This window comes from Tachyglossus aculeatus, chromosome X1, assembly GCF_015852505.1.
Source record: "Tachyglossus aculeatus isolate mTacAcu1 chromosome X1, mTacAcu1.pri, whole genome shotgun sequence".
NCBI lineage: Eukaryota > Metazoa > Chordata > Mammalia > Monotremata > Tachyglossidae > Tachyglossus > Tachyglossus aculeatus.
Window position 1 is genome coordinate 82,728,183 of NC_052101.1, and position 27,529 is coordinate 82,755,711.

The 27,529-nt window shown below is 42.8% G+C and overlaps 1 protein-coding gene across 1 annotated transcript in view; it reads left to right on the forward strand.

Annotated features, from left to right (window-relative positions):
- Positions 1-27,529, forward strand: part of NUP210 (nucleoporin 210) — a 154,105-nt gene that overhangs the window by 55,379 nt on the left and 71,197 nt on the right. Inside the window, exons 9-16 of the mRNA XM_038740819.1 lie at positions 206-312; positions 814-954; positions 1,947-2,084; positions 4,009-4,164; positions 6,221-6,419; positions 10,532-10,677; positions 16,069-16,290; positions 21,609-21,782. Of these exons, the coding sequence (XP_038596747.1) occupies positions 206-312; positions 814-954; positions 1,947-2,084; positions 4,009-4,164; positions 6,221-6,419; positions 10,532-10,677; positions 16,069-16,290; positions 21,609-21,782 (1,283 nt within the window). The remainder of the gene's footprint in view (positions 1-205; positions 313-813; positions 955-1,946; positions 2,085-4,008; positions 4,165-6,220; positions 6,420-10,531; positions 10,678-16,068; positions 16,291-21,608; positions 21,783-27,529) is intronic.

Below are 27,529 nucleotides of genomic sequence, written 5' to 3' on the forward strand. Positions count from 1 at the left end.
TATCTTGTTTAGGTCCATTTTAAATTCCTTCTTAAAATGGGATTAAATTGGATTTGAGGGGTTTTTTTGTTTTGAGAAAAATTAATTCTTAGCAAGTTGGTCACTCGAGTTCAAAATATATGGGGGCATGTATGCTGTAACTGTTAAAACCAGTTTGATAGGTAACCTGTACTATGCATTGCTACACTGCTTTCTCACTTTATAGGGTTTACAATCCATCCCGGGGACAGATGGGTCCTAGAAACCGGCCGATTTTACGAAATTACCATTGAAGTGTATGACAAATCAAGCAACAAGGTTTATTTATCGGACGTAAGTGAATGCCCATGACAAGTTCCCATGCATGCTCCAGGACATGTGGCACTCAGATGCATTTTGTTTTATATCAACAATTGCAAGGTCAGACCAGCTATTGGGAATAGGTATATGTATGTGACAGGGTGATTTGGAAAACCTCTGTAGAGTTTGTGGCTGTGTTTGTGCTTTGTTAGAAACTCCCCAATATTACCAGTTAACTATGTTCTAGTCATAGAATTAGACCGATAAAATTATTAGCATCCCATCCTTTTCACTGGGGCCACTGTCTGGGATGGGTATTGGGGGTAACAAAGTTAGCTAACTGGGTGAATGCCATTTGTCTCTTCAGAGAAGCTACTGGATTCCTCATCTCATTAAAGGGAGTGACGTAGCCAGTTCTTTTGTTCCACGAAGATCCTATTTACAAGTTTCCTCATGTTGTTTTTTAAAAAATGGGTATTCTGTCATGCTGTAGCTGGTTCAGGAGAGCTCATCTCACATGCTTTTGACTTTCAGAATATCAGGATTGCTACAGTGCTGCCTCAGGAGTTTTTTGAAGTACTGAAGTCCTCCCAAAATGGGTCATACCATCAAGTGAAGGCAATAAAGAGGGGCCAGACAGTTATAGATGCTGCTCTGACTTCTGTGGTAGACCAGGTAAAAAAAAAAAAAAGTTCCTTGGTCACTAAAGCGCCTTGAGCCTGTAGGTACTGTCTCAGTGCAAAGAAAAATGACATGAAAAGCTAGATTGCTTAGTGTGTCCACCTTTTGAGAGTAAACCTGCTTGGGATTAAAATATTTGACACCATCTAAGGTAGGGAGTCAGCATGGTGTGTGTTCCCTAGCAAATGTCCCAGCTAACTGTGCCCACTCTTTTCCAGGCTGATGAATAACTGGAATCTCTCGATTCTGTTTATTGAGTCATTAACTTTCATTAAGGTAGCTTTAGGGGCCAGAACAAATATCTCCAGGCCTGTAGCAATTTTCAGTAGGCTGGAAAATTAGCATTTGTTTTTGTCCATCTTTTCTACTGCACCCTTCTAACCCCACTCCAGCTGCTACACCTCCTCCTGTTTGCTAATTAAGAGGGCACAAATATCAGCCTGCAAAAAACACGTGGAGCACTTTCTCCCCCGCAACTCCCTCCCTCCCTCCCTCCCTCTCTCCCTCCCTCCCTCTCTCCCTCTCACTCTCCCCCTCTCCCCCTCTCCCCCTCTCCCCCTCTCCCCCTCTCCCCACTCTCCCCCTCTCCCCCTCTCCCCCTCTCCCTCTCCCTCTCCCTCTCCCTCTCCCTCTCCCTCTCCCTCTCCCTCTCCCTCCCCCTCCCTCCCTCTCTTTCCCTCTCTCCCTCCCCCTCCTTCTCTCCCTTCCTCCTTCCCTCCCTTCCTCCTTCCCTCCCTTCCTCCCTCCCTCTCTCCCTCCCTCTCTCCCTCCCTCTCTCCCTCCCTTTCTCCTTCCCTCCCTCCTCTCCCTCTCTCCCTCTCTCCCTCTCCTCTCTCCTCTCTCTCTTATCCAGGTTTACTCAATTGGGGTACCCAATTTCTTTTGGGCCTTTAGTCGTTAGAAATAGTTTGGTGTAGAGCTTTCTGACCTTCAAAGAGTAATGCAGATGCGGTGGGATTTATGGTGAATGTTGTTACCCCATTTAGGATGGAGGTGTCCACACATTACCTGTTCCAGTCCGAAACCAGCAGGAGGTTGAAATTTATGTTCCTATCACCCTCTCACCAAGTATTTTGACATTTCCATGGCAGCCAAAGGCTGGAGCCTATCAGTACACTATCAAGGTGAGATTCAGAAAAAAAAAATTATATAGAGATAGTTTTCCTGGGGGTGATGTGCTCCTCTCATTAAAATGGAGGTCATCTCAGGAGTGTCTGTCAAGCTTTTTGTTTTTTACTCCTTTCAGTAATATCCCCATGAATCTCAGAGGAAATCCTAAAATTAAAACAGAAAAAATCTGATGGGCTGGTTTGGAGCTTCTAGGTTGTAAACTTGTGGGCAGGGAATGTGTCTACCGCCTCTGTTGTATTGCACTCTCCCAAGCGCTCAGTACAGTGCTCTGCATACAGTGAGTACTCAATGAATACTATTGATTGATTGGAGTTTCATCTTCTGGCTGAAGTCCATTTGGAAAATACCATATTTATTAGGAAGCAGTGTGGCTTAGTGGAAAGAGCACGGGCTTGGGAGTCAGAGGATTTGGGTTCTAATCCTGCTCTGCCACTTGTCTGCTATGTGACCTTGGGTAAGTCACTTAACTTCTCTGTGCCTCAGTTACCTCATCTGTAAAATGGGAATTAGGACTGTGAGCCCCACGTGGGACAACCCAATTACCTTGTATCTGCCCCAGCACTTAGAACAGTGCTTGGCACATAGTAAGCACTTAACAAATACCATAATTATTAATTATTTTTATTCCATTCTATTTTTATATGTCATTATTCCTGTCTATTCTAGTCTTTGTGGAAATTTTCATTCTCCTAGAATAACAGGATTGGGAAAGAAATGGCAAATACAGTTTGAGAACTTTATAATTGCCCATTCAAAGAGAAGTTTGCATCCTTCTCACACAAGCCCTGTATTTTTTTTTTTGTTTTATGTAGGAATATGAATGATGTTTTTGTAAGAATGCTGAGTTGGGACACTTTGAGCACAAAAAATGTAGTTTAGGACTAAACCATCTCACTCGTGTCATTTTAAAGTTTCCTGGAAGACAGGTTTCTGATTGTATTTTTTTTTTCTCCTGGAATTTTATAATTTGGAGCTAGCTATTATATATAAGCCAGTCCATATGGAGGGGAATGCTTGATTGTTTTGAGAATCAAGGGTTTGGGGAAAAAAACAGAAAAAGTCCGATAACATTAGGCTATTAAACTCCACACCTTAATGTATTGTGCAATGGTGGTGTTGGTGGAACTGCTTAAGAATCTGCAATTTCAGTAGTATGTCCAGGATACAACAGCAGGATACCCTCTGTTCTGTGTTCTTAGATTCTGTCATTGGAGGCTAATATTTTAGGGACTATGCTATCCTCTTGCCTAATGCTCACCTCTTCCAGATGCAGTCTTAGAGCTCTGTCTGGGTAGACACGGTTGATCTTTTTACTTTGTTCTTTATTTTATAAGGGGAGCTGCTGGGATGAAAAGAAATCCCTCTTTCCCCACCTCAGTCTTCCCTCTTAGCTTCTAGAGAGCTTAATTGCCAGGTAACTGCTTTGAGCTTCCTGGGCAAACCACAGTGGGGCAGCTCAGCTTTGAAGAGCCGTCCCATATCAGAAGAACTGGACCTCTGGTGGGCTGACTGAGACCACCGTCTTCTGATAACAAATACTGTTAGGCATTGGAGCTCAGGAGCTGTGCTGGAGTGACGTATTTAGGGGAAATGGCAGCACAATCAAGGTGAATCCCTAAATTTCATGGAAGAGGGAGTAAATGAAGTGAATGAAGACCTTGAAGTTGCTGTTCCCTGGATTTCAGGAGGCAGGTTTCTGGTCCTGAGGACATGGGACCTGCTGCTTGCTGGGGAGGAGAGCACCCAATTTTCTCTGTTATTCATCTAATGAACTGCGACTGGTGAACGCGTCTGTTATATTGTTATATTGTACTCTCCCAAGCTCTTAGTACAGTGCTCTGCACAGGTAAGCAACTCAATAAATACAACTGATTGATTGACCCTACATTGACATAACCACTTTTGCTCCTCTGCTAGGCTCATGGTGGGAGCAGGAACTTCAGCTGGTCCTCATCCAGCCAGTTCGTGGCAACTGTCACAGTCAAGGGAGTGATGACCACCGGCAGCAACATAGGTGTCAGTGTAATTCAGGCGCATGATGTCCAGAACCCTCTTCACTATGGAGAAATGAAGGTACCATGTGTGACGGTCATCCTAGTTAATTTTACACCTGGAGATAGGGAAGAAATCAAGACGTTCCTGAGAAAGGGAGCAGTGGAAAGTTGGAAAGAGCACAGGCCTGGGAGTCAGAGAACCTGGGTTCTAATCCTGACTTCGCCAGTTGTCTGCTGTGTGACCTTGGACAAGTCACTTAACCTCTGTGTCTGAGTTCCCTCATCTGCAAAATGGGGATTCAATACCTGTACTCCCTCCTATGTAGAATGTGAACCCCATGTGGGACCTGATTATCTTTTATCTACCCCATTGTTTAGTATGGTGCTTGGCCCATTGTACAGGTACCACAATTCTTATCTGGTGGATAGGGTGATAAATACAGCTAGCCTGTTAATATAATAGACAGGAGGAGACAGGGAGCCCAGTTAGTTATTAGGGTGGCTGTCTTATGCTGATTTTATTTAAATATGATAGATCCAGAAAGTTACCTATTTACTTGGCTACCTCTCCTAGGATAATATTATGGGCAGAAGAAATCATTGCTACCTTGTACCCCTCTTAATAAGAGGTAGCTATCATATATTTGAAACCGCTTCTGCACTGAGAAACAGCGTGGTTTAGTGGAAAGAACATGGGCTTGGGAGTCAGAGATCATAGGTTCAAATCCCAATTCTGCCACTTGTCAGGTGTGTGACTTTGGGCAAGTCACTTTACTTCTCTTTGCCTCAGTTGTCTCATTTGTAAAATGGGGATTAAAACTGTGGGCCCCAAGTGGGACAACCTGATAACCTTGTATCTACCACAGCACTCAGAACAGTGCGTGGCACATAGTAAGTGCTTAACAAATGCCACCATCATCATCATTACTGTTAGGGAAACAGTCAGAAACGGTATGTAGGACTCTACTCAAATGACTGTTCATTCTGAGAGTGATTTTGACATGTGGGACTTGTGAATGACAGGACCAGTGTTCAAAGCTACATCAACTCTGGTTGTCATTTGGAAGGTCCAGTTTAGCAAATGTGATTTGGAGGATGGACTTGGCCTTCTCTCAATACTTCTCCTTCCTCCCTACTGTGTTTGCTAATTCCACATAGGATTAAAGGAGGCAGCCCACCATCAACCTTGTCACTGGCAAGTAGACAAATTATTTCACTGTCTACAGCAGGGCACAATGAATTAAGAAGTGATTGGCTGTCAGGGGTCAGAGCATGCCCAACAGAACTGTAAGTAGCTACCTCTGGTTTGGAGGTTGCTTGGGGTGACATCTAATCTGTTTATAAGTTGTATTTTAAACACCACCCCATTTTAATAGAATTCGAATTCAATGTTAAGACCTACTGGCTGACCTGAAGTCTTCACTTGATAACTGTGGCCTCATTCCCCAGCCCCGCAGAGATGTTATCTTTTTAGCCAATCATAGTTGTCTCTAGGAAGGTGCTTTAAACCTTTTGCATATCATAGTGGAGCCCTGGGAAAGTCTTCATTTCCCATCTCCTTTCAACATGAGCCTCTTCTCTCTTTGGGATGTGTTCCACATTAATGCATTCATTCAACAGTATTTGCTAGCCTTGGACTAATTTTGGCAGAAGCCTAATCCACTGACCTTGATTAGCAAGTTAGAAGAATAGTCAATTACCTGCAGGGGTGGTGGTGGACTACAATTTTACCTCTACTCCATATGGTGCAGCAATTTGCTTTAAAGCCATTGGCAGATGGTTTTTTAAAATGTTAAAGAAACTGCAGATGAAAAGCCCAGAGAAGAGCAATCACTGTGGAGTTTTGCAATCCACTTGTAATGGATGCTTTAATGTTCAATGCAAGGCGGTAACTTTGAGTGGCCGAGAAGGGGTAGCTGTTCTGATTCCCTGAAATGCTCTTCTAAGAGGGTGTTAATGATTTGGATAGGAAAAATATGGACTGTCAAGAAGATTAGAAGAATGTGAGAGGAAGGAAAAGATACAGGTGAGAAGAAAATAAGCCAAGGGCTCAGTGCTTTGTCCCTGTTCTGTCATCTGCCCTGGCTACATCTGCTGTGTGTTCAGGTTGTGACTGTGCTGCTTGTGTCTTTCAGGTGTATGTGATTGAGCCTAGCAGCATGGAGTTTACCCCATGCCAGGTGGAGGCACGGGTGGGCCAGACCCTGGAGCTACCCCTGAGAATCAATGGCCTCATGCATGGGGACGCCAGTGAGGTGGTCACTCTGAGTGACTGTTCTCACTTTGACTTGGTGGTTGAGGTGGAGAACCGCGGTGTGTTCCAGCCACTGCCAGGTAAGGGGACCAAAGTCTGGGTTCTGATCAGAAGGGACACAATTGGAGTTTGTATAATTGTCAGTTCTTATGAAATGTTTCTCCCTTCTAAGTCTCGAAACAGAAATGACCTGAACGTCATCAAATAATAACGAAACTACTACCTTGAATGACTATATCACCATGGGGGTGTGTGTGTGTGTGTGTGTGTGTGTGTGTGTGTGTGTGTGTGTGTGTGTGTGTGTGTGTGTGTGTGTGTGTGTGTGTGTGTGTGTGTGTGTGTGTATATGCATGCGTGTGATTACCCCATTTTTCCTCAAACATCCCTATAAGGTATATAGGTTAAGGGGATTACTATTCCCATTTTACAGATGAGCAAGACGAAGAAATTATAAATTGTTAAAGATCATGTGGCAGGAATTAGAATCCTGTTACCTTGAGTCAAAATCCAGTGTACTTTTCTCTTGCTGTGAACCCTCACCTGTTTTTGGCTTCTGCCTTAAAGATTTTTGGGGGGTTGGTTTTTATTTAAGTTGAGGAACATAACATTGTTTGTCTTGCATTTTGACGCTGGTGAAAGGTCTAAGAGCCTTGACAACAGCTAGGCATCATATATGTTTGGTGATGTCAACATTCTCCCATAACTTTGCCAAATTACTTCTTTCTTGACCTGCTTCAACATCCCGGTGTCCAGTCTAGGGTACTGTCTCTTCTGGATGCAACATAAATACTTGTTGGTTGATTGTTTGGATGAAAAATCAAATTCTGGTACTTTCTAAGTTGATACATCTAATTCACTTGTATCTACCTCAGTGCTTAGAACAGTGTTGGACACATAGTAAGTGATTAAGGATGATGATAATAATCATAATACATTTTAATGTTTGAAATTCTTGCCCCACATTTGAACCCAGTAGTACACTGAGCTTCTATCCTGCCATCCCCTACTCTCCAGGGAAGAGGGAAAATTCAGGTTGCACCCCCTCAGACATCCAAGTAGAAGCAAAACACCATCTGACTGAAGGCAACTAATTATCAGTAATTTATTTCTTCCATCCTGTCACCAGATGTTTCCACCCCAGTAGCACTTGCTGTCGGTCCAGGAAATGAGCCACTTCCTTTTGGGGCATTGGAAATGGAACTGCATTCATTGGAGGACCCATCTCACTGCTGGCATTATGACCCTTATGCTTTCCCAAATTTGGTGGGAGTGTTTGTGTGTGTGTGTGTGTGTGTGTGTGTGTGTGTGTGTGTGTGTGTGAGAGAGAGAGAGAGAGATTGATTGATTGACTCCAGCCCAGGAAATAGTTACCAAAAGTCACTCTACCATAATCAAAAATTTAAATGGCCTGCACGTTTCACCTGCACCTCCTATCACCCTCACAACCTTAAATAGTGCCCCTTTCTCAGAGAGATACTCTATATCTTTACGTTCTTTTTTATAGAGTAATTAATATTTCTGTTTCTATAATGCTGAGCAAATTTTGTAGAACAAACTATCCAAAATTCACAAAGTGTGTGCAATATCCCCGGTTCCTTCCAAAACTTTCTCTTTCCTTGGGATGTAAGGGTCACCTAAGAGTTCTAGAAAAGAAATAAGGACCCCAGTTTTCCATTCTGCCACTTTACTCTGGTAGGCTATGAGAGTGGGTCCATCAGTTGGGTACTAGTTAAGTGTAATGTTTTGCTATTTGCCTATGGAGTAGAACGGCCTGTTTGGAAAAGCTGTATTCCCTCAATCCTTCACATTTTATTGAGTGCTTGCTGTGTGCAGAGCACTGCACTAAGCACTTGGGAGAGAATAACGAGTTGGTAGGCACATTCTTTGCCCACAAAGAGCTTAGTCTATTTCTTATAAGAAAGGAGCACCACTTCTCTTCAATGAAAGGTATCATATACTTTCAGAAGAATCAAAAGGAAACTGAGTTTTAATGAAGTTAAATTCCACATCTCCTGTAACAGAAATTATTCAAGTTTGAAGATAGTTCCAGTATGTTGATAAATAGAAGTGAGAAGACTGTCACAATGCAGGGTTGAGACAAGTGCTTCAAAGCAGTGGGGAATTCCCATTTTGTTCCCAGACCCTAGGGCAGACTCTTGGGTCCTCATACTGTGGAGAAAGAGCTGTGACTCTCTGGCCTAGCTTGGGGCTAGCCAGTGCTGAAAGTTAAAAGAAAAATATTCCAATTGTCACCCCAGCTCCTGAGGCAAGTGGATTTTGTAGGTGGGGAAGAGAAGAGAGATGGCAAAGGCTGTGGAGACAAGGGAGCACACTTGTAAGGGGGGATGCGGGGATGGTGGCTAAGCAGCCACTGAAGAAGATGCTGGGTTTGCAGCCCAGGACCTCGGGGAGGAGGAAAATCCAAGAGGTAGGGCTGCAGCCACAATTGCAGGCAGCTTTCTGCCCCACCTGCTTCTGTGACTTTTTCTTATAATAGGGCTGAGTTGAGGCTGAATTCAGCTTTCTTCCAACATTTGGCTGGACACACTGTCCTGGAGGCCCCAGCAGACCCTCCAGTTAACCATCAGGAGATGTTACATGGCCTGGGTGCCATCATAGATTCCAACCTGTCATTATGAGTTGCGGGGTTGGGGGTGAATGGGGGCAAGGACTTTCCAGGGGAGAGGTACTTCAAAGAGCTAACTGGAAAATCCTTCATTTTTGGTATTTTTGTTTGTTTTTTGTCCCTGATGGGAAACTGTCAGGTTTTGTTGTGAGCTGGGGTGAGCAAGGCTGGGAGTTGTGCTGAGGAAGCTGTGCAGGCCATCATCCCTGTGGAATCAGCCCACTGTGGGCAGGGAATGTGTCTGTTATAGTGGTGTGTTGTACTCTCCCAAGCGCTTAGTACAATGCTCTGCACATGGTAAGCACTCAGTAAATAGAATTAATTGACTGACTGTGGATACCAATGTAGCCACACCTCACGAATCAACATTCCGGCAGGGTGCATTGGTTGGATCTTCAAAATTGCTATAGGGGCTCCAGTCCTATAGTTGAGAAGTAGTGTTGCCTAATGGATAGACCCTGGGCCTGGGAGTCAGAAGGACCTGGGTTCTAATCCCAGCTCCACCATTTGTCTGCTGTGTGACCTTTTGGCAAGCCACTTTACTTTTTTGTGCCTCAATTACCTCATCAGTAAAATGGGGATTAAGACTGTGAGCCCAATCTGAGGCAGGGACTGTGTCCAACCTGACTAGCTTGTACCTACCCCAGTTCCTCCTACAGTACCTGACACCTAGTAAGCATTCAATAAATATCTTTAAAAAAAAAGGATTGAGCCAAAAGAACTTCATATAACATAATCATCTTAATGAAACCAAAATGCTTGCTGAAGAGTCTCTAGAAAGTTTTACAAGGGTCATCCAGGCAAGACCAAACTAAAGCAGACCTGTTATGTATCTGAAAAAGCAAAATAAACTCTGTGTCCAATGAGGTACCGGTCTCAGCTTTTTTCTTTTACTTCAATCATTTATTTATTGAGTGTTCACAGTGTGCAGAGCACTGTACTGAGCTCTCAGGAGAGTAAAATACAATAGAATTGGTAGACAAATTCCCTGCCCATTAGGAGCTTACAATCTTAGCCCTAAAAATAAACACTAGTCAAATTAGATCTACTTCAGACCTCTGTTCTGCCTCCTCCACTTTCATCCTTACTTTCCTACTTCAATTTATACTTTCTCATTCAATGATATTGTATTTACCCAATAAGAACAAGATCTCCCAGGTTCCAAGACAAGATTGGAATTGCAACATGAAAATGCACACATGGTATTCTGTATGGAAATAAACCATGCCCTCACTTTCTCACATTGTAGCTGACTTTGGAATTACATAAATGAGAACGTGTTTTGTCGGTTGTATGTTCTCACTGATGCAAATATCAATTTCTGTTATATTTTTCTTGGCAAGAAACCACTGGCTGTTTTCCTACAAATTCCCACTTCTTAGCCCCACCTCAGCCCCTTCACTGGATAATAGGTATTTTTATGCAATTGTTTTCTACCTGTTAATTTCTGTAGCCCCAGGGCAAAAAAAGTCAAGACATTCCAGAGGTGTTCTAAAACAAGTAGAAAATATTAGTGAACCAATGCCCCCTAAAAAAAAGTACGTTATGTTTCTTTTTGTCTGACAGGTAGGCTGAAACCAGGTTTGGATTTTTGCAGTGGCGTCCGAGTCAGGGCGGAGATTCAAGGATACACCACTCTCCTCGTAAGCTACACGCATGGTCACATTCACCTGAGCGCTAAAATCATCATCGCTGCCTATCTCCCCTTGAAGGTAAGCCTGTGAAAGAATAACAGCCATATTCTTTAGTGCAGAGCTTTACACACCCTGCCTGGAAGAAATTGGGCCAAGCCTAGAAGAAGTGAGATGGCAGACAAGTAAGAATTGTGATTCGGAATTTTTTTTTAATGGTATTTAAGCGCTTCCTATGTGTCAAGCACTGTTCTAAGTGCTAGGGTTAATTGGGTGAGATACAGTCCCTATCCAACATGGAGCACTCAGTCTAAATTGGAGGGAGGAGGATTTAATCCCCATTTGACAGATGCAGTAACTGAGGCACAGAGAAGTTAGGTGACCTGCCCATGGTCACACAGTAGACAAGTGGCAGAGCTGGGATTAGAACCCAGATCCTCGTAATCTCAGGATTGTCTCTTTCCACTAGGCCATGCTGCTGCTTAAGAGTGAGTTAGTCACCCTTCTTCAGGCAATCGATACCTCCATTTGCAAGTGATGCTGGGACTATACAGAGAAAATGAATTGGATGGCTGAGCATTTGATCACTCCTAGGGAGCAAATCTAGATATGCGGTTGCCCAACAGATTTGAAGAAGATGTTGCTAGCTATCACAAACTGAAAACAAATGAGGTAAATCAGGAATCTCAATTTCACTCTATGCACACCACCCCCAGTGGCCAAACTGTGGTGGTTGCTGCCACTTACTGTGCCCAGCACAGTTTATTTTCTCTGTCTCCTTAGACGTATGGGCTGTCCGAAGATTTTGCTAGGTAATCAGCCACCCAAGTGGACTGATTTACGTTCCCAAATCTCTCATTTGTCCCAGTATTATCTTGTGAATTTGGGGATTGAGTCATCCACCTAATTGCTTCATCATTCACCCATGTAAAAATGCAGCCCAAGATACTAGTAAGCTGGGGAAATTTTCAAGCTATTTTTAAATCCCTCTGCAAATCAACGACAAAGCTGAGATTTATATCTCAAATTCCTGACATCTAAAGTTTTGGCTATTCCATGAGGCCCTCCAGTTTCTTGCAGAGCTCTGTGAAATAATGCAATACTATAAATAGCAATATTAAATCTTAGGTTTGGAAAAAGGTGGTTGTTGGTACGGAAATCACATTCGGAGTTAGAAAAACAAAGCCTTATTAAGAAAATCGGAGTTATTAGCATGTTTCAGAAAATTGCTGCTGAGGAATTAACCAACTGGTTCCTGCCAAAATCCAATGCATGTTTTCCAATCCATTAGTGCTATTAAATCAGGTTCCCTGTTCAGATAGGTTTTGTACCTGACACATAGAACCTAAAGGGAAACACAGGGAGGCAAAGAGTAATGGGTTATTGATGCCTGTTTACTTGTTTTGATGTCCGTCTCCCCCCTCTTCTACGCTGTGAGCCCATTGTGGGCAGGAATTGTCTCTCTTTGTTGCTGAATTGTACCTTTCAAGTGCTTTGTATAGTTCTTTGCACACAGTAAGCGCTTAATAAATACAGTTGAATGAATGGTTAAACAAAGGACCAAGATCCACTGTAATACTATACATTTTCTTGAGTGAATTCTGGAAACCATTAGCATAGCTTGGAATTGAACTTCACTAAATCTGGAAATAGTTTTAATAACTCTGATAGCAAGGAAGGGGGTCTTCCCTTCCTGACCCCCTACCCGGAACAGGGACCCATAGAGAAGCAGCATGATGTAGTGGCTAGAGAATGGGCCTGGGAGTCAGAAGGTCGTGGGTTCTAATCCTGCCTCCACCACTTGTCTGCTGTGTGACCCTGAATGAGCCATTTTAGTTATTTGGGCCTCAGTTCCCTCATCTGTAAAATGGGGTTTGAGACTGTGAGCCTCATGTGGGACAGGGACTCTGTCCAACCCAATTTGCTTGTATCTACCCCAGCGCTTAGTACAGTGCCTGGCACATAGTAAGTGCTTAACAGATCTCATCACTATTATTATCAATATCTAATTACCACCTGTGTATTCTTTCCCAGGGCTTAGTTCAGTGTTTTGCACAAATTAAGTACTTAGTAAATGTTATTACTACAAGGACAATTAGAGTAGATCCTTTCAACTGACTTTTTAAAGTCAGGAAATAAAGCAAGAAGCAGTGAGAAACTCAGGTCCTTTACTACTAATAATTTATTTGTTAAGCACTTAATTTGTTCCAAGCACTGTACTAAGGGCTGGGGTAGATACAAGAAAATCAGGTCAGAAACAGTCCCTGCTCCTTATGGGGCTCACAATCTGAGTAGGAGAGAGAACAGGTATTTTATTCCCATTTCATAGAGGAGGAAACTGAGGACTCAGGAAGTTAAGTGACTTGCCTAAGGTCATCCAGCAGGCTAGTAGCAGAGCTGGGATTAGAACCCAGACTTGCTGATTCCCAGGCTCATGCCCTTCCCACTAGGCCAAGATGTTTCTCATAAACACCTACACATAAACACCTCATAGGATGCTTTTGCAGATTATTAATTGGCACACTTAAATGATAAAATTATCATAGTCTTGGCAGAAGCATTAGGTGATTTACATTATTGCAGTTGCAATCAAGACCCAGAAGCTTTTGCTCCAAACAAAGCCTGGTGATATGTGAGTACACAAAGATAGTCCTGGTCTCTGTTAGAGAAAATTTGATTTGTTAACAAAATATGAAAAAAATAAGATGGAGTTCGTGTGCATATGCCTACATTTGTCTGGGAAGTGACATTTAGAGTCTGTGTTTTCAAGCCTAGGAATTCATGGTACCTAACATGGTGCAATAGTTTCATACATGGAGACTAAGGACTTATTAGAACGGAAGTGAATCTGGGAGAGAATCACTGTACACAAATAGAGAATAAAATATGCAGACCTGTAGGTAATCATGTTACCAACTTACCAATTATGTTGCCAACTTGTACTTCCCAAGCACTTAGTACAGTGCTCTGCACACAGTAAGCGCTCAATAAATACAATTGATTAATCACCTCCACATTTAGGAAAGGAGCCACAGACTCAGCATCAATGAAAGAAATCTTGCTTTGCCTGACATTGTGATAGAGCCTTGCCCTTTATAAGGTTTGTTTTTAAGCTTTCTGTCTAAGGGCATATGCCACTCTGCATTCGGAAGGCAGAAATCAGACCGACAAACACAGAAAGAACATGGTCATTAGCTCCCTACCAGTGCTGCTGGTGATGAAATACTTGGATCCATTCCTGTTTCCTTAAGATTCATCCAGAAGAATCTCTGAGAGTCCTTATTAACAGCAATAGAATTCCACATATACCACATATCTTGTTAGCATTTGTTCTGTGGTTTGTTTTTTTTTTTTAATGAAAAGTATTGGCTAAGTACTTAGGAAGCACAAAATACCATACCAAGTAGGGAGAAGAATGTAAATCCAAAGAAACTTCAATGTAGGACCTGGTCTCTGCCTTCAAGAAGCTCACAATCTAAAGAGGAGAGACAAGATGGAGTTTGGTTATATGGCTTATATAAGGGCCAAAGAAAAACTCCTTCCACTGTTACTCTCGCTCTTCAAACTGAAGAGCAGCTTTACTCCCACTTCTTTTCTTCTTCTTCTTCTTCTCCAAAACATTAATATTAAACTCTTCCTTTATGCATAGTGCCGAGAGTTACAAAAGGCATGAAATGTTGTCTGGTGTCTCATGGATGAAAGCAGAAACCTTAAGGGTTTTGGAAGGAGAAAAAAGAACAATCCGAAAGGCCCTTTTAATTGTACTGCGCCACTTTCTCCCAATGAGCATTCTTGTTTAGTTCCTTGAAAATAGTGTTAAGAAAAAAAGAGTTTAAACTGAAGTTTCCATAAGAGATCATGTAAAGCACATTAAGGCATCCCTAAAATCTATCAAACTGAGCAAAACAGTAAGGGCACAATAAGTAGTTACGTGGTCAAATAGCAACATGAATAGGTACCCAAATTGAAAGATTTTAAATTTGATTTTTTTCTGTATGCATATACAGAGTACTTAATTTTCAAAGTGCTATTTATCTCTCGTGACAAAGCATCTTGGTGTGGATACCTATAGTAAATGTCATATTCTAATGCTAAATGGTAATGGATTTTAGTCGACTCTATCAAATCACTTAGCACTTCTCTTCCCTTTGAAGTATGAGGTCAGTCATATATTGCAATATTTATCACTACATTCATTCAATTCAATCTGAGCGCTTACTGTGTACAGAGCTCTGTACTAAGCGCTTGTGAGAGACCGCTCTAAGTAATACTTGGCATGAAAGACTTTAAGATTGTTGTGTGTCTACAAACTCTGTTGTACCCTCTCAAGCGTCTAGTACGGTACTCTGCACACAGTGAGCACTCAATAAGTGCCAATGATGATGATGCTGCTGCTTAAAATTCAGTATTCATTCATTCAATTGTATTTATTGAGCGCTTACTGTGTGCAGAGCACTGTACTAAGCACTTGGGAAGTACAAGTTGGCAACATATAGAGACGGTCCCTACCCAACAACGGGCTCACAGTCTAGAAGGGGGAGATGACAAAACAAAACATGTAGACAGGTGTCAAAAGTCAGAATAAATAGAATTATAGCTATATACACATCATTAATAAAATTAATATAGTAGTAAATATATACAAGTAAAATAGAGTAATAAATATGTACAAACATACAAGTGCTGTGGCTCAGGGAAGGGGGTAGGGCAGGGGTGTGATGGGGAGGAGGAGAGGGAAAAGGGGGCTCAGTAAGGGCACTAAAAGAAGAACATTTTAATGGATATAGTATACTTATTACTACTGTTCTCAGACATCTGAAAACATTTTTGACTAGAATTTGGTACTTCCCTGTGCAGTATTTAGCCTCAAACAATGTGACATAGCAATAGACTTCTGGATGATGCATATAGCCAAAAGACTTCTGGGACAGGCTTGAGCAAGGGCTTCATAAACATCAGGTTACCAAGAGGCAGGTTCAAATATAGAGACAGTCCCTATAAGGGAAAAGCCCATTAGTGCAGCAAGGTACTAGTTTCTGTGTGCAGAATACCGAAGGGAGTGGCAATCGGACAACAGTCTTTTTGGCCACAGTCCCTTGAATGGATAAGATCACAACATCAATAGCATTACCTTCAAAAACCAAGATAGCTATTTGTGGTAAGTGCTCAGGTTCATTGCTTTCTGTCAGCTATAGGCATTTAATAGTTTCCTCATTCCAAGCAAGGAGAACACCAAGTCTCTACCCTCCAGGTGTTTATAATCAAATGGGGGACAAGACAAAAAATGAAATAAAACACTTTGACAGTCTCTCATTTCCCAGGCCTTGGTTTTAGAGATTTGCAGTTCCTCTGTGTCACTGTAGTGTCCTCTAATACGAAGGACGACTATATAGTCAAGCAAATGTAGCATGCAAAAATGTTTGCTCCATATACTATACTACAAAATAGTTCTGATTGTTTATTTTTCTTCAGACTGTGGATCCCCCCTCTGTTGCTTTGGTCACCTTGGGATCATACAAAGAGATGCTGTTTGAAGGGGGTCCTAAGCCCTGGGTTTTAGAGCCTTCAAAGTTCTTCCGGAACATCACTTCAGAAGACACAGAGAGCATCAGCCTGGCGCTATTTGGTCCTCCAGCTTCGAGAAACTATTTACAACACTGGGTTAGAGTGTCCTGCAAAGCCTTGGGAGAACAGGTGAGTGATAGCAGCCTGTACCAAGCTCAGCCTGTAGGATCAGAGCCTGGGAAAGTCGGTGGTATGGACACAGCTAGGGCCTGGATGCAATGTTTTCTGTGGATGTGTGCCATTTGAATGAAAATACAACTGTTGGGCTTTCTACTTTACAATTATAAAAACATCCATCTTTTGGCTTTCTGGGGAGACTTCAGGAACTAATTTAGATCTAGATGCTGTCATCATTTCCCTCCCTGAAAAGGCAGAAGCTAAATGGCCACTTGAGGCCTCAAAGCCTGTTACTTATATTTTACAACATTAATAATGGAATAATAGTCATAATATGCATTTCTACTCTCTGCTCCAATTGTGACCCAAATGGGTATTCAGAACAAGTGCCTGGGCTTTCTTTTGTGATTCTAGTGCAGTAATCATTTCATATAATAATCACTAACTCCCACACTACCTTTCATATAATCACTGATCCACTATGCTAGCCAGCCTACCACCCAAGAAAATGTGACCATCCATATGACAATGTCAGCTTTAAATTTAACATAAAATTCATGGGGGGAAACTATTCACCTTCTAAGGCTCTAGGCTGTGTGACATTCAGTATGCTTGGCCAAGAAAGTCATGAAAATCAGGGCAAAGTAGAGCAATCATCCCAATCATTTTATTTCCAAGGTTTGTTAGCATTCTAGAAAGAGTTGTTTATTGCCATTTAATTGATCAAACCCAGTTTTCCACTCTTACTGGGTGTGCCAAACACCACTTCATTGTCATCAACGCTACCTTCTGCCTAACAAGCAAACAAAAAACATCCTGGAGGTACTGTGATCTAAATGTTTCATCTCCTTGACTATAGCCTAGTATAGCAGGGTGCTAGACTGACCATCACCTGATAGTCTTCATTTATCATTGTATCAAAAAGTGCCCCCCCCCGAACGACCGGGATGTCTCAATATTTGGCTTATGAAGAGTGAAAACATCTGCAGGGAGTGATGCAGGAATGCTACAAAACAACATGGTTGAAACAAGGAACCCTGTCTACAATGTAAAGAGTGAATGGATATTTCTCCATGATAGCGTTTACTGGGCAACCATCAACATACTGGGCAAAGTTAGCCAAAGCTGAGACTAACTTCAATGAAATGACTTCGGGATTGAAGGGCTACTTGCAGCAAAACAAGCAGTGCATTAACAACAACCTGCATTATCTCTTGAACCTGACAAAGGAGAGACTTATAGAAACCTATTTTACAATGGAAATCATGGTATGGTGCATGTGTGATAAGTGGTGGGATGTCAAAACTAAAGCAATCCAAGACTACACAAACTGCTAGTGAACCAAGGACTTGAATCCGTCGCTGAAGAAGCTGTATGATCTTATGGCCCATATCACAGAGCCTCTGAAGAGTGATGATTCCAGCTTCATCACAAACAAGGTAATCCTTCAGAGATTGCACACACCTTCTACTATTGAAGGTGTGTGCAATCCTTCCTGTTCTCCCTACTACTGTGAGCCCCTTGTGGGACCTGATATCTTGTAGCTACCCCAGCGCTTAGTACAGTCCTAGACACATAGTAGCCACTTAAATACCGGAATTATTATTGAAGATAGGATGCCTGACAAAATCCAGACAACCTGGTGATAATGGAGTCATTTTCCTGAAGCATTTCTCTGACACATCCCTCCCCTTCTCAAAACCCTCCACTGGTTTCCTGTGTCTCTCTGCAGCAAACAAAAACTCCTCACAATCAACTTAATACCGTCCACCACCCATTTTCACCCATTTGCTCTCCTCACCCGCTTGCTGTTTTCGTTCTTCCTAACCCAACCTTCTAGCTGTACCTCACTCTCAACTCTTCCACCTCTATCCCCTCACTCATCTTGTTCTCCCAGCTTGGAATCAATCATTGGTATTTATTTAGCACTTACTGTGTGCAGAGCACTGTACTAAGCCCTTGGGAGAATGTAATAAAACAGAGTTGATTGATGCATTCCCTGCTCACAATAATCTTACAGTCTAGAGGGAAAGATAGACATTAATATAGATAAATGAATATTTCCTGCCCATAAGAAGAAGCAGCGTGGCTCAGTGGAAAAGAGCATGGGCTTTGGAGTCAGAGGTCATGGGTTCAAATTCCGGCTCTGCCAATTGTCAGCTGTCTTACTTTGGGCAAGTCACTTAACTTCTCTGTGCCTCAGTTACCTCATCTGTAAAATGGGGATTAAGACTGTGAGCCCCCTGTGGGACAACCTGATCACCTTGTAACCTCCCCAGCGCTTAGAACAGTGCTTTGCACATAGTAAGCGCTTAATAAATGCCATCATTAATAAGGAGCTTTAGACAGATCACAGCTCTTCCCACCCAAAATCCTTCCTAAATCCCCCTCTCCCCCAACAAGCTTTCCACAGTTAATTTCCCAGCACCCTGAGCTTTTCATCCTGTCAACCAACTCCAGCAACTATGAATTAATGCACACCCTTCTTAGCACTCATGTATACATGTCTCCTCACCATATTTAATGTGACCACTCTAATTGTAAATGTATTTTTATGTTTGTCTCTCCCATTAGAGTGTAAGCTCTCTGTGGCAGGGAACGTATCACCTCATTAGTCTGTATTTCCCTAACGTCAAGTACAGTGAACCTCACCAGGTAATTGCTCAGTGCTACTCTTACTACCACTCAGAAGATAAAATTATGGACTGATGCTAAGTCTGAAGAAAGCCAAGGAAATGTATTAGCCTGAAATACATGAATTGGCAACCTAGAACTGACTGCAACCCTGGAATTCGGTTACCCAAACACTACACTCTCCAAAAAAAACAACGAAAGACAAAGAAATAGAAAACTGAAACCAGGTCTGTATGCTCTTTGGGAGACTGTCAGATAGAATGTCATGGCAACATGTCATCAGACCAAGCCGAAGGTCTGTAGACTGGTTGTGTTGTACAATCTTCTCTATGATTTCAAGACCCGGACCCATCACAAATGTCACATCCCCCGCCTTGAAAGCTTCCTTTGGTCCATATTCAACATTAATGAGCAAGACAGGATACAAACAATAAAAGTCCTGGAATTGGGTCCTAGCAGTAAAGCTTTGTTCACCTTTTAAAAAAAATGGTATCTGTTAAGCGCTTACTATGTTACAGGCACTAAAGATACAAGCTAATCAGGTTGGACTCAGTACATGTCCTATATGGGGCTCAAGTCTTAGTCCCCATTTTACAGATGAGGTAACTGAGCACAGAGAAATGACATCTTGGTTAGATGGGGCACCAGAGGAGAAAAAGCTACTCTGTGGTGAACTGAAATGGGGTGACTGAAAGCAAGGGAGGCAGAAGAAATGCTTTAACGATGTAGCAAAACGCAGTATCTGGCTGCACAGTGTCACAGCTGAAAGTTGCAAGGCAACTGCTGAAGACGAACCAGCTTGGGATAAGCAAGGTAGGAATATCTCTTTTCAAGCAGAAATTTTAAGAGAAGCATGAGACAGCACCAGGCATTGAAAGCAACAGACCCATCAGTGAAAAGAACAATATTTGTGCATGGTATGGTCTGGACTATCAGTACAGGCATACTCCTGGTTCTGTAGGATAACAATGCATAGAACCCAGAGGTCCATCATGAACTAATTGCTGATGTAGCCCAGGATGCATAAGCCCCACCTGACATGTCCAGTCAACACAAAGAATTCAGTTTCCTCCTTCCTGTCTCCTTTCATGGAGCTATTGAGTTCCTGCTCTGTTCTGAACATTTTTTTTTCTTCCATTCCAAACTCAAGCCCTCCCTCACCTGTCTTCCCACAGTCCTGCTCTTTTAAAAAGCAAAAAAAAAAAAAAAGCAACCCATTGCCACAGGATTTTATTCAAGATGAAATCACCTTGTTCCCAGCCCCTGCCAGTTTGTAGCAGCAGCAGTGTACACATTTGAGGGCAGTGAGAATGATTAATCCTTTCAGCCTCAGGAAGGGAGGGAGAGGAGATTGGGGAACAGGGCTATGGAGATGTTGGCAGCTACACTAGGGGATCAGAGGTCCTGGGGTACCTGGGGGCAAAGCAAGGGTTGAACGGGAATCCGTTGAAGGGTGGCTGCAAGATTCTATGAATCCCAGATCCTGGAAGAGCTGGACAGAGAACAACAAGGCAGCTAGGGCAAATGGAGCACGGGGCTGGGACCCCCCCCCCCCCCTCCCCCATTCCACCACAAGAAGGGGGATCCCAGTAGTAGAGTGAGGAGCTGGGAGAAAGGGTTGAAGGGGAATGAAATTGGGTTCATGGGGTCAGAAACATCCCTCCATATAATGGAGGGAAAGGGGGAAGGGATCTGTGACGTGGTTTTGATTTACTTGGCTTGGTCATCATGCCCTGAACAAGAAACTATGGGAAAACCTATCCCACAGTAAGATGACTCACAACACACCTACCTTCAGAAGGAACGGATTTCATATGGATCCTAGGGTATGCCTGTACTGCATTGGCTTTTTTCAGTCTCACTCACAGTCATTGTGTCATCTCTCTGTAGGCAGATCTGCTTTCACTGTCAGGTTGTTTCTTGTATTTCTGTACTTTCCAGAATTTGGGAAGTGTAAGAGAATCTTCCAAAATCATCTAGTTCAATCCCCTAGCTCTAAGCAGGGCTGTCCCTCACCCACTGCAGGTTGATCATCTCTCCTATTATTACATCTCCAGTAAAATAGATTTGAAAACCATCCCTTGGCAATGATTTTTCTGTGTAATAACCCTCAAGGTCAGGAAATTACACCATATATGCCTAATCTATACATTGCCTGCTACAATTAAAATCATTTTTTCTTATTTGTGGACTTTGTGAATTGCTAGTCACCACGCTCCCCAAACTAACTTTTCTTATTATACTTGGAGGTCGCTGTAAATAGGACAATGCTTAGTTTTCCCTTTGTAAAGGAACTGTAATCCCAGCTCCTTTAAATTTTCCACATAGGTCCTCGGTAAACTTAATAGTGTTTTCTATTTCCTGGCTTAATTTCTGTTTGCACTTTATTTTATATCCAGGCTTTCAAGTCAGTTTTGAATTCTCATTAAAAACTTAGAAATGCATGAATATGTAATAACATCTTGAATTTATGGAGCAATTTTAATTTGAGCTCAAAGCACTTAGCATATATTAACTCATTTATCCTTCAGCATTCCTGTAAACTATACAGGCCATTTTACTGGCCCAAAGATGTTAAGTGAGTTTTCCAGGGTTACCTATTGAGTTAATAGCCGAACTGAAACAGGTTCAGAATTCCCGATTCCTAGGGTCTTGCTCTTTCCACTTGATGATTCTGTCTCCTGGATTCTTTACAGGTCATCGCCTTAACAGTCGGAAACAAACCCAGCGTCACTAACCCCTTTCCAGCCATTGAGCCAGCCGTGGTGAAGTTTATCTGTGCCCCACCTTCACGCCTTACCCTGACCCCTGTCTATACCAGCCCTCAGCTGGACCTCTCCTGCCCTCTGATGCAACAGAACAAACAAGTGGTAAGTCTAATCTTCATTAGGCTGAAAGAGGATATGATTGTATACACAGAGTAGATCCCAAAGAACGTGAGCAAGATGAACGTTAGATCCGGGTCCCCTGTGACACACTGCCTCTACTGAGAACCGCAGCAAACTGTGATGTTGGGGCAGATTTTCTTCAATTGAGGGTTGTAAAGGAGTTCCCAATGGGTTGTAATGATTGGAACTGTAGAAAACGTGGGATAGCTGTTTTATGGTATCGTGGCAAACTACAGGAAGAATGGAGCAGATTCCCTTCTTCCTGGACCCGCTCTGAGCACTCTCTACTCCCCATCCTTTAAGATCTGGTAAAATTCAAGGATAGAGATTATAAGTAGATGCCATTTTGGTAGAGGAGTGATATAGAGCTTTGGGCAGTTGTAGGAGTGCTTGGAGATGGTCCTGGGTTGCAAAAGATTGGAAATCACTAGTATAGGGTCACCAGTAAAGTTGAAGTGGTGCATTCTAATAAATTATTTAAGATTTGTAGTTTTTTTCTCTGACGATTGATCAGTCCCAGAAATTGGCAGTCTGCAGCTGCTGAGCCAAAGGTAATAGTACTCTCTGATTTCTCTGCTTCCTCCTCCCCTGCCAATTGCCTTCATCGTCATTATTTTTGAGTGCTTTGCTGTGTACAAAACATTATGTTAAGAATTATGTGAATATACAAAAGAACAGCAAGATGAGGCCTCTGAAGTCAAGGAGCTTACCATTGCATAGGGAAGACAAGCAGAACAACTAAATTGATTAGTATATAATAGAGTATGCAAAGAAATTTGCATCAGCCTCCTTTTTGATCTCCCATCCTCCTGTCTCTCCCCGCTTCAGTCTATACTTCACTCTGCTGCCCGGATTATCTTTCTACAGAAACGCTCTGGGCATTTCACTCCCCGCCTCAAAAATCTCCAGTGGTTGCCTATCAACCTTCGCATGAAGCAAAAACTCCTCACTATTGGCTTCAAAGCTCTCCATCACCTCGCCCCCTTCCTACCTCACCTCCCTTCTTCTTCTTCTACAGCTCAGCCCGCACACTCCACTCCTTTGTTGTCTGTCTTCCCCTTCTAGACTGTGAACCTGTTGTTAGGTAGGGACTGTCTCTACCTGTTGCTGAATTGTACTTTCCAAGTGCTTAGTACAGTGCTCTGCATACAGTAAGTGCTCAATAAATACAAATGAATGAATGAGTGAATGAAAATATCAAGCAGGAATTTGTAAATTTCTCAAGGGTAGGAACTGTGTGTACTTTTTATGATCCCCAAGCACTTAGAACAGTATTTCACAAACAGATGCTCAATAAATGTTTTTGCTAGTGATGTCAGAGAAAAAAACCCATGTTAGTGCCAAAAGGTGTTACATGAGACCTGATGTGGCTGGCAATTTTTTTTATGGTACTTATTAAGCACTTACCTCATGCCAAGCCACTGTACTAATTGTGGTATTTAAGTGCTTATTATGTATCAGGTACTGAACTAAGTGCTGGGGTAGAGGGGGTATATATAGCATAATCAGGTTGGACACAGTCTCTGTCCCATATGAGTCTCACAGTCTAAGAAGGTTTCTTAGAGTAGGATTTAATTCCCATTAAGCAGATGAGGCACAGAAAAGTTAATTGACTGTAAGGTGGTTGCAGGGTTGGAGATGGTAGGGATGGTATTAATTGGTGAATCAATGAATGGTATTGAGCGCTGACTACGTGCACAGCACTATACTAAGAGATTGGGAGAGTTTGATACAACAGTTATAATTAATTGTGAGGGGTTTCTTTAAATGGTATTTGTTAAGCGCTTACTAAGTACTAAGTTAATCAGGTTGGACGTAGTCAATGTTCCACATGGGGCTCACAATCTCAATCCTCATTTTACAGATGAGGCAGTTGAGGCAGAGAGAAATGAAAGGACTTGCCCAAGGTCACACAGCAGACAAATGGCGGAGCCAGGATTAGAACCCAGGTCCTTCTGACTCCTAGACCTCTGCTCTATCCACTAGGCCACACTGCTTTTCTGTTTAAGTGCTTACTAGGTACTAAGCACTAGGGTAGATACAAGAGAATCAGGTCCCATTTGGGACTCACATTGTAAGTAGGAGAGAGTACCGCTATTGAATTCCCACTTTCCAGATGAGGAAACTGAAGCCCAGAGAAGTGAAGTGACTTACCCAAGGTCACGCAGCAGGTAAGTGGTGGAGCCAGGATCAGAACTCAGGTCCTCTGACTTCCAGGCCCATGCTCTTTACACTAGGGCATGCTGTTTCCAGCATTGGTAGATGACTCTTCCAAAGTTGGTAGACACATTTCCTCCCTACAAATAGCCTGTAGTGCAGAGGTTTCGGTTTCCTCGTGGAGGAGATAACTCTTTAGCAGAGTGGCTGTGTTGATATTGGAGAGAGCATGAGTGAATACGTGCCAGGCAAGAAGAACAGTGTGACTTGTGACTGAAGGGCAGTAGAGTCAGGAGTTGCTTGGGAGGAGCAAAGAGTATCAGCTGGGATATAGCAGGAGAAGAGGGCAGATAGGAGAGAGGAAGCAGGCTAATGGAGACCCTTGAAACTTTCTGTTTTTTGCTAGAGAATATGGGAAGCTCCTGGAGCTTTTTATCAATCAATAATATTTATTGAGCACTTACTATGTACAGAGCACTGTACTAAGCACTTGGGAGAGAACAGTATAACAGAGTTGGTAGACACATTCCCTGCCCACTATGAGTTTACAGTCTTGAAGTGCCATGTGTTCTGATCATTGTTTTAGAAAGATGATATATGCAGCTATGTGTAAGATAAACTGACGAGGGGAGAATAAAGGCAGGAAGACTAGTAAGGAGGTCATTCAATTTAGTCAAGAAATAATAATAATAATGATGGTATTTGTTAAGCGCTTACTTGTCAAGCAGTGTTCTAAGTGCTGGGGTGGGTACAAGGTCAGATTGTCCCATGTGGGGCTCACAGTCTTAATCCCCATTTTGCAGATGAGGTAAATGAGGCACAGAGAGGTTAAGTGACTTGCCCAAAGTCAAACAGCTGACAAGTGGCGGAGCAGGGATTAGAACCCACGACCTCTGACTCCCAAGCTGGTGCTCTTTCCACTAAGCCACGCTGTTTCTAACTCTAAGAAATACCAGGGTGGTGGTAAGGGGGCAGAGGAATTCCAGAACTACTGTCTTGATAGAAGACAAAATCTCCGTACCCAACTCAGTATCTCCCTTTGCTGCTGTCTTTTTTTCAGGATTGAGCCCATCTGGGCTCTTGCTGGGATTTAGCACTATTTTCTCCCTTGAGGTCTTGGCGATGGATTGGTTTGATACTGCTTTCTTCATGGTTTTATAAATCTGTAAGATATGTCAAGTTAAATTCAGTCAACCTAGATTCTTTAGCTCCAATGTTTACCCAAACCTTGAGCCCTAAGATGTCAAATTTGCTAGCTTTAATACACTTGTAGCCAGCCTATAAATTAATTTGGTAGGAATGGGATCCATCCATTGTAATTAATAATTGTTCGCTCCTGCATCAGCCGCCTACTTCATGTTACTATCATGTACCTGTAGCCTCATTGCTTGTTTGCTTCCAACATCCTTTTCTCGTCCATCGGAAAGACAATTTCACTTCCGTGTGCAATTCTAGGTTGGTTTATGGCACAGTGTTTTATGGATACCACCAAAAAATAATGGATTGGGGGAGCTGGGTTTCCATGTTATAAATCAGTCCTGGATCCAGATAGCATGACCCATTTCAGCTTCATTCTTGCAATTTATGATCTTATTAGAAGACCTTGAAAGAGATATATCCCTATAATCCCTATGCCTGTGCAATGTCAATTTAATTTTATATCTCTTGAAGTTCAGAAGCCACCTAAGAAGTATTTTCTAAGTAAATTGTGTGCGTGTGTGTGTGTGTGTTTGTGTGTGTCCTTTGTTTTTGAAGAGGTGTCACTGCTTGTTTTGTATGTCCAAGTGCTTAGTACGGCATATTGCACCCAGTAGGCATTCAGTAAATACTACTGTTGCTGACAAGCGCCTCACGTCAACAACAGACCAGGATTCCTGTCAGAGAGCGACATCTCACTAAAAGGAAAAAAACCCATGTATAGTCCTGGTATAGTTCCTAATCCAAGAGCAAGATAACTCATCAAGAGGTCTACCACAGTGCAGTTTACTGGCTTGCTTTTACACTGGACTAGAGACTGTAGAGCTCAGCCCACAGAACAAAAGTTATTGCCCCCGATCCCTCTTTTACCCCCTCCAGCCTCCTTTGCCCCTCCCCTGTTCCACCCCAAAGATGGGCTTACTCACCTTTGATGTCTCTTTGGGCAGTCTGGGGCATTTCTGAGGTATGTCCTGATATTTTGGGGTGTCTTCTGTCTGGGAGTCTTCACAGTCCTTGGAAGAGATCACGGTCAAGGTAGCTAGTGTGGCCTGTGTTTGGGAACAACTTCTATCTGATTGTCAGGAAATGGTGGAGTGGTTTCTTTACCCCCTCAATAGTCTTCCCAGTGATAATGGGATTATCTATTCTTGTTGCAACCCTTTCTCCTTTCTCTTTTGTGCTAGTGTGCTCCTATAACTGCCCTAAAAGTCCTAATCCCATCTTCTTTATGATTTATTCATTGCTATGCTACTGCCAGTAAGTAACAGCCCTACCCCATCCTCCTGCTCCTTCCAGGATTCCCCCATACAACAATTTGAGTACCCAAAACTTTATATAACCCCCAACCAGAATGTCAGTTACCCCAACAACTGCTACTACTGAAGATGATGCCACAGACTAGAAAATCTTCTTCATGAGACAAGATAAAGCTACCCCAGGCACCCTCCTAAGAGGAATGTGTTTGGTGAGGCAGTTCATGTTGAGGGCAAGTTTCTAGCCCTGTTCCATTTTAGGATGATGAGTGTATCAGAGAAGCAGCGTGGCTTAGTGGAAAGAGCACGGGCTTGGGAGTCAGAGGTCGTGGCTTCTAATCTCTGCTCCGCCACTTGTCAGCTGTGTGACTTTGGGCAAGTCACTTGACTTCTCTGTGCCTCGGTTGCCTCATCTGTAAAATGGGAATTAAGACTGTGAGCCCCACGTGGGAAAACATGATTACCTTGCATCTATCCCAGCACTTAGAACAGTGCTAGGCACATTGTAAGCGCTTAACAAATACCATTATTATTATTATTATCCCTGAATATGTCTCCTTAAAATCTCCCCTGCTTCTCTCTGGTCCCTCCCTCTCCTGCCCCTTCTTCAACTCTCCCATCTTTCCCAGCAGTATCACAAAAGGGGATCTCCTGCCTCCTCTACCTGCACCTCCTACCCCTTCCCTATGCACCTTATTAAAACACCTGCTTCCTCCTTTACTGCCATCTTCAACTGTTCACTCTCCAGTGGCCTCTTCCCCACTGCTTTCAAACATGCTCACCTCTCCCCTATTTTTTTTTTAAAAGTAACACTCCCTTGACCCCATGGCTCCTTTCCGGTATCGCTCCATCTCCCTCCTGCCATTCCTCTCCAAACTTCTTGAGTGAGTTGCCTACATCGGCTGCTTCCACTTTCTCTCCTCCAATTTTCTATTTGACCCCCTCCAATATGGCCTATGCTCTTTTCATTCCACTGAAACTGCCCTCTCAAAGGTCACCAATGTTCTCCTCCTTGCCAAATCCAACAACCTCTACTCCACCATCCTCCTCCTCAACCTTTCAGCTGCCTTTGACACCGTGAGCCACCCAATTCTCCCGGAACCATTATCCGACCTTGGTTTC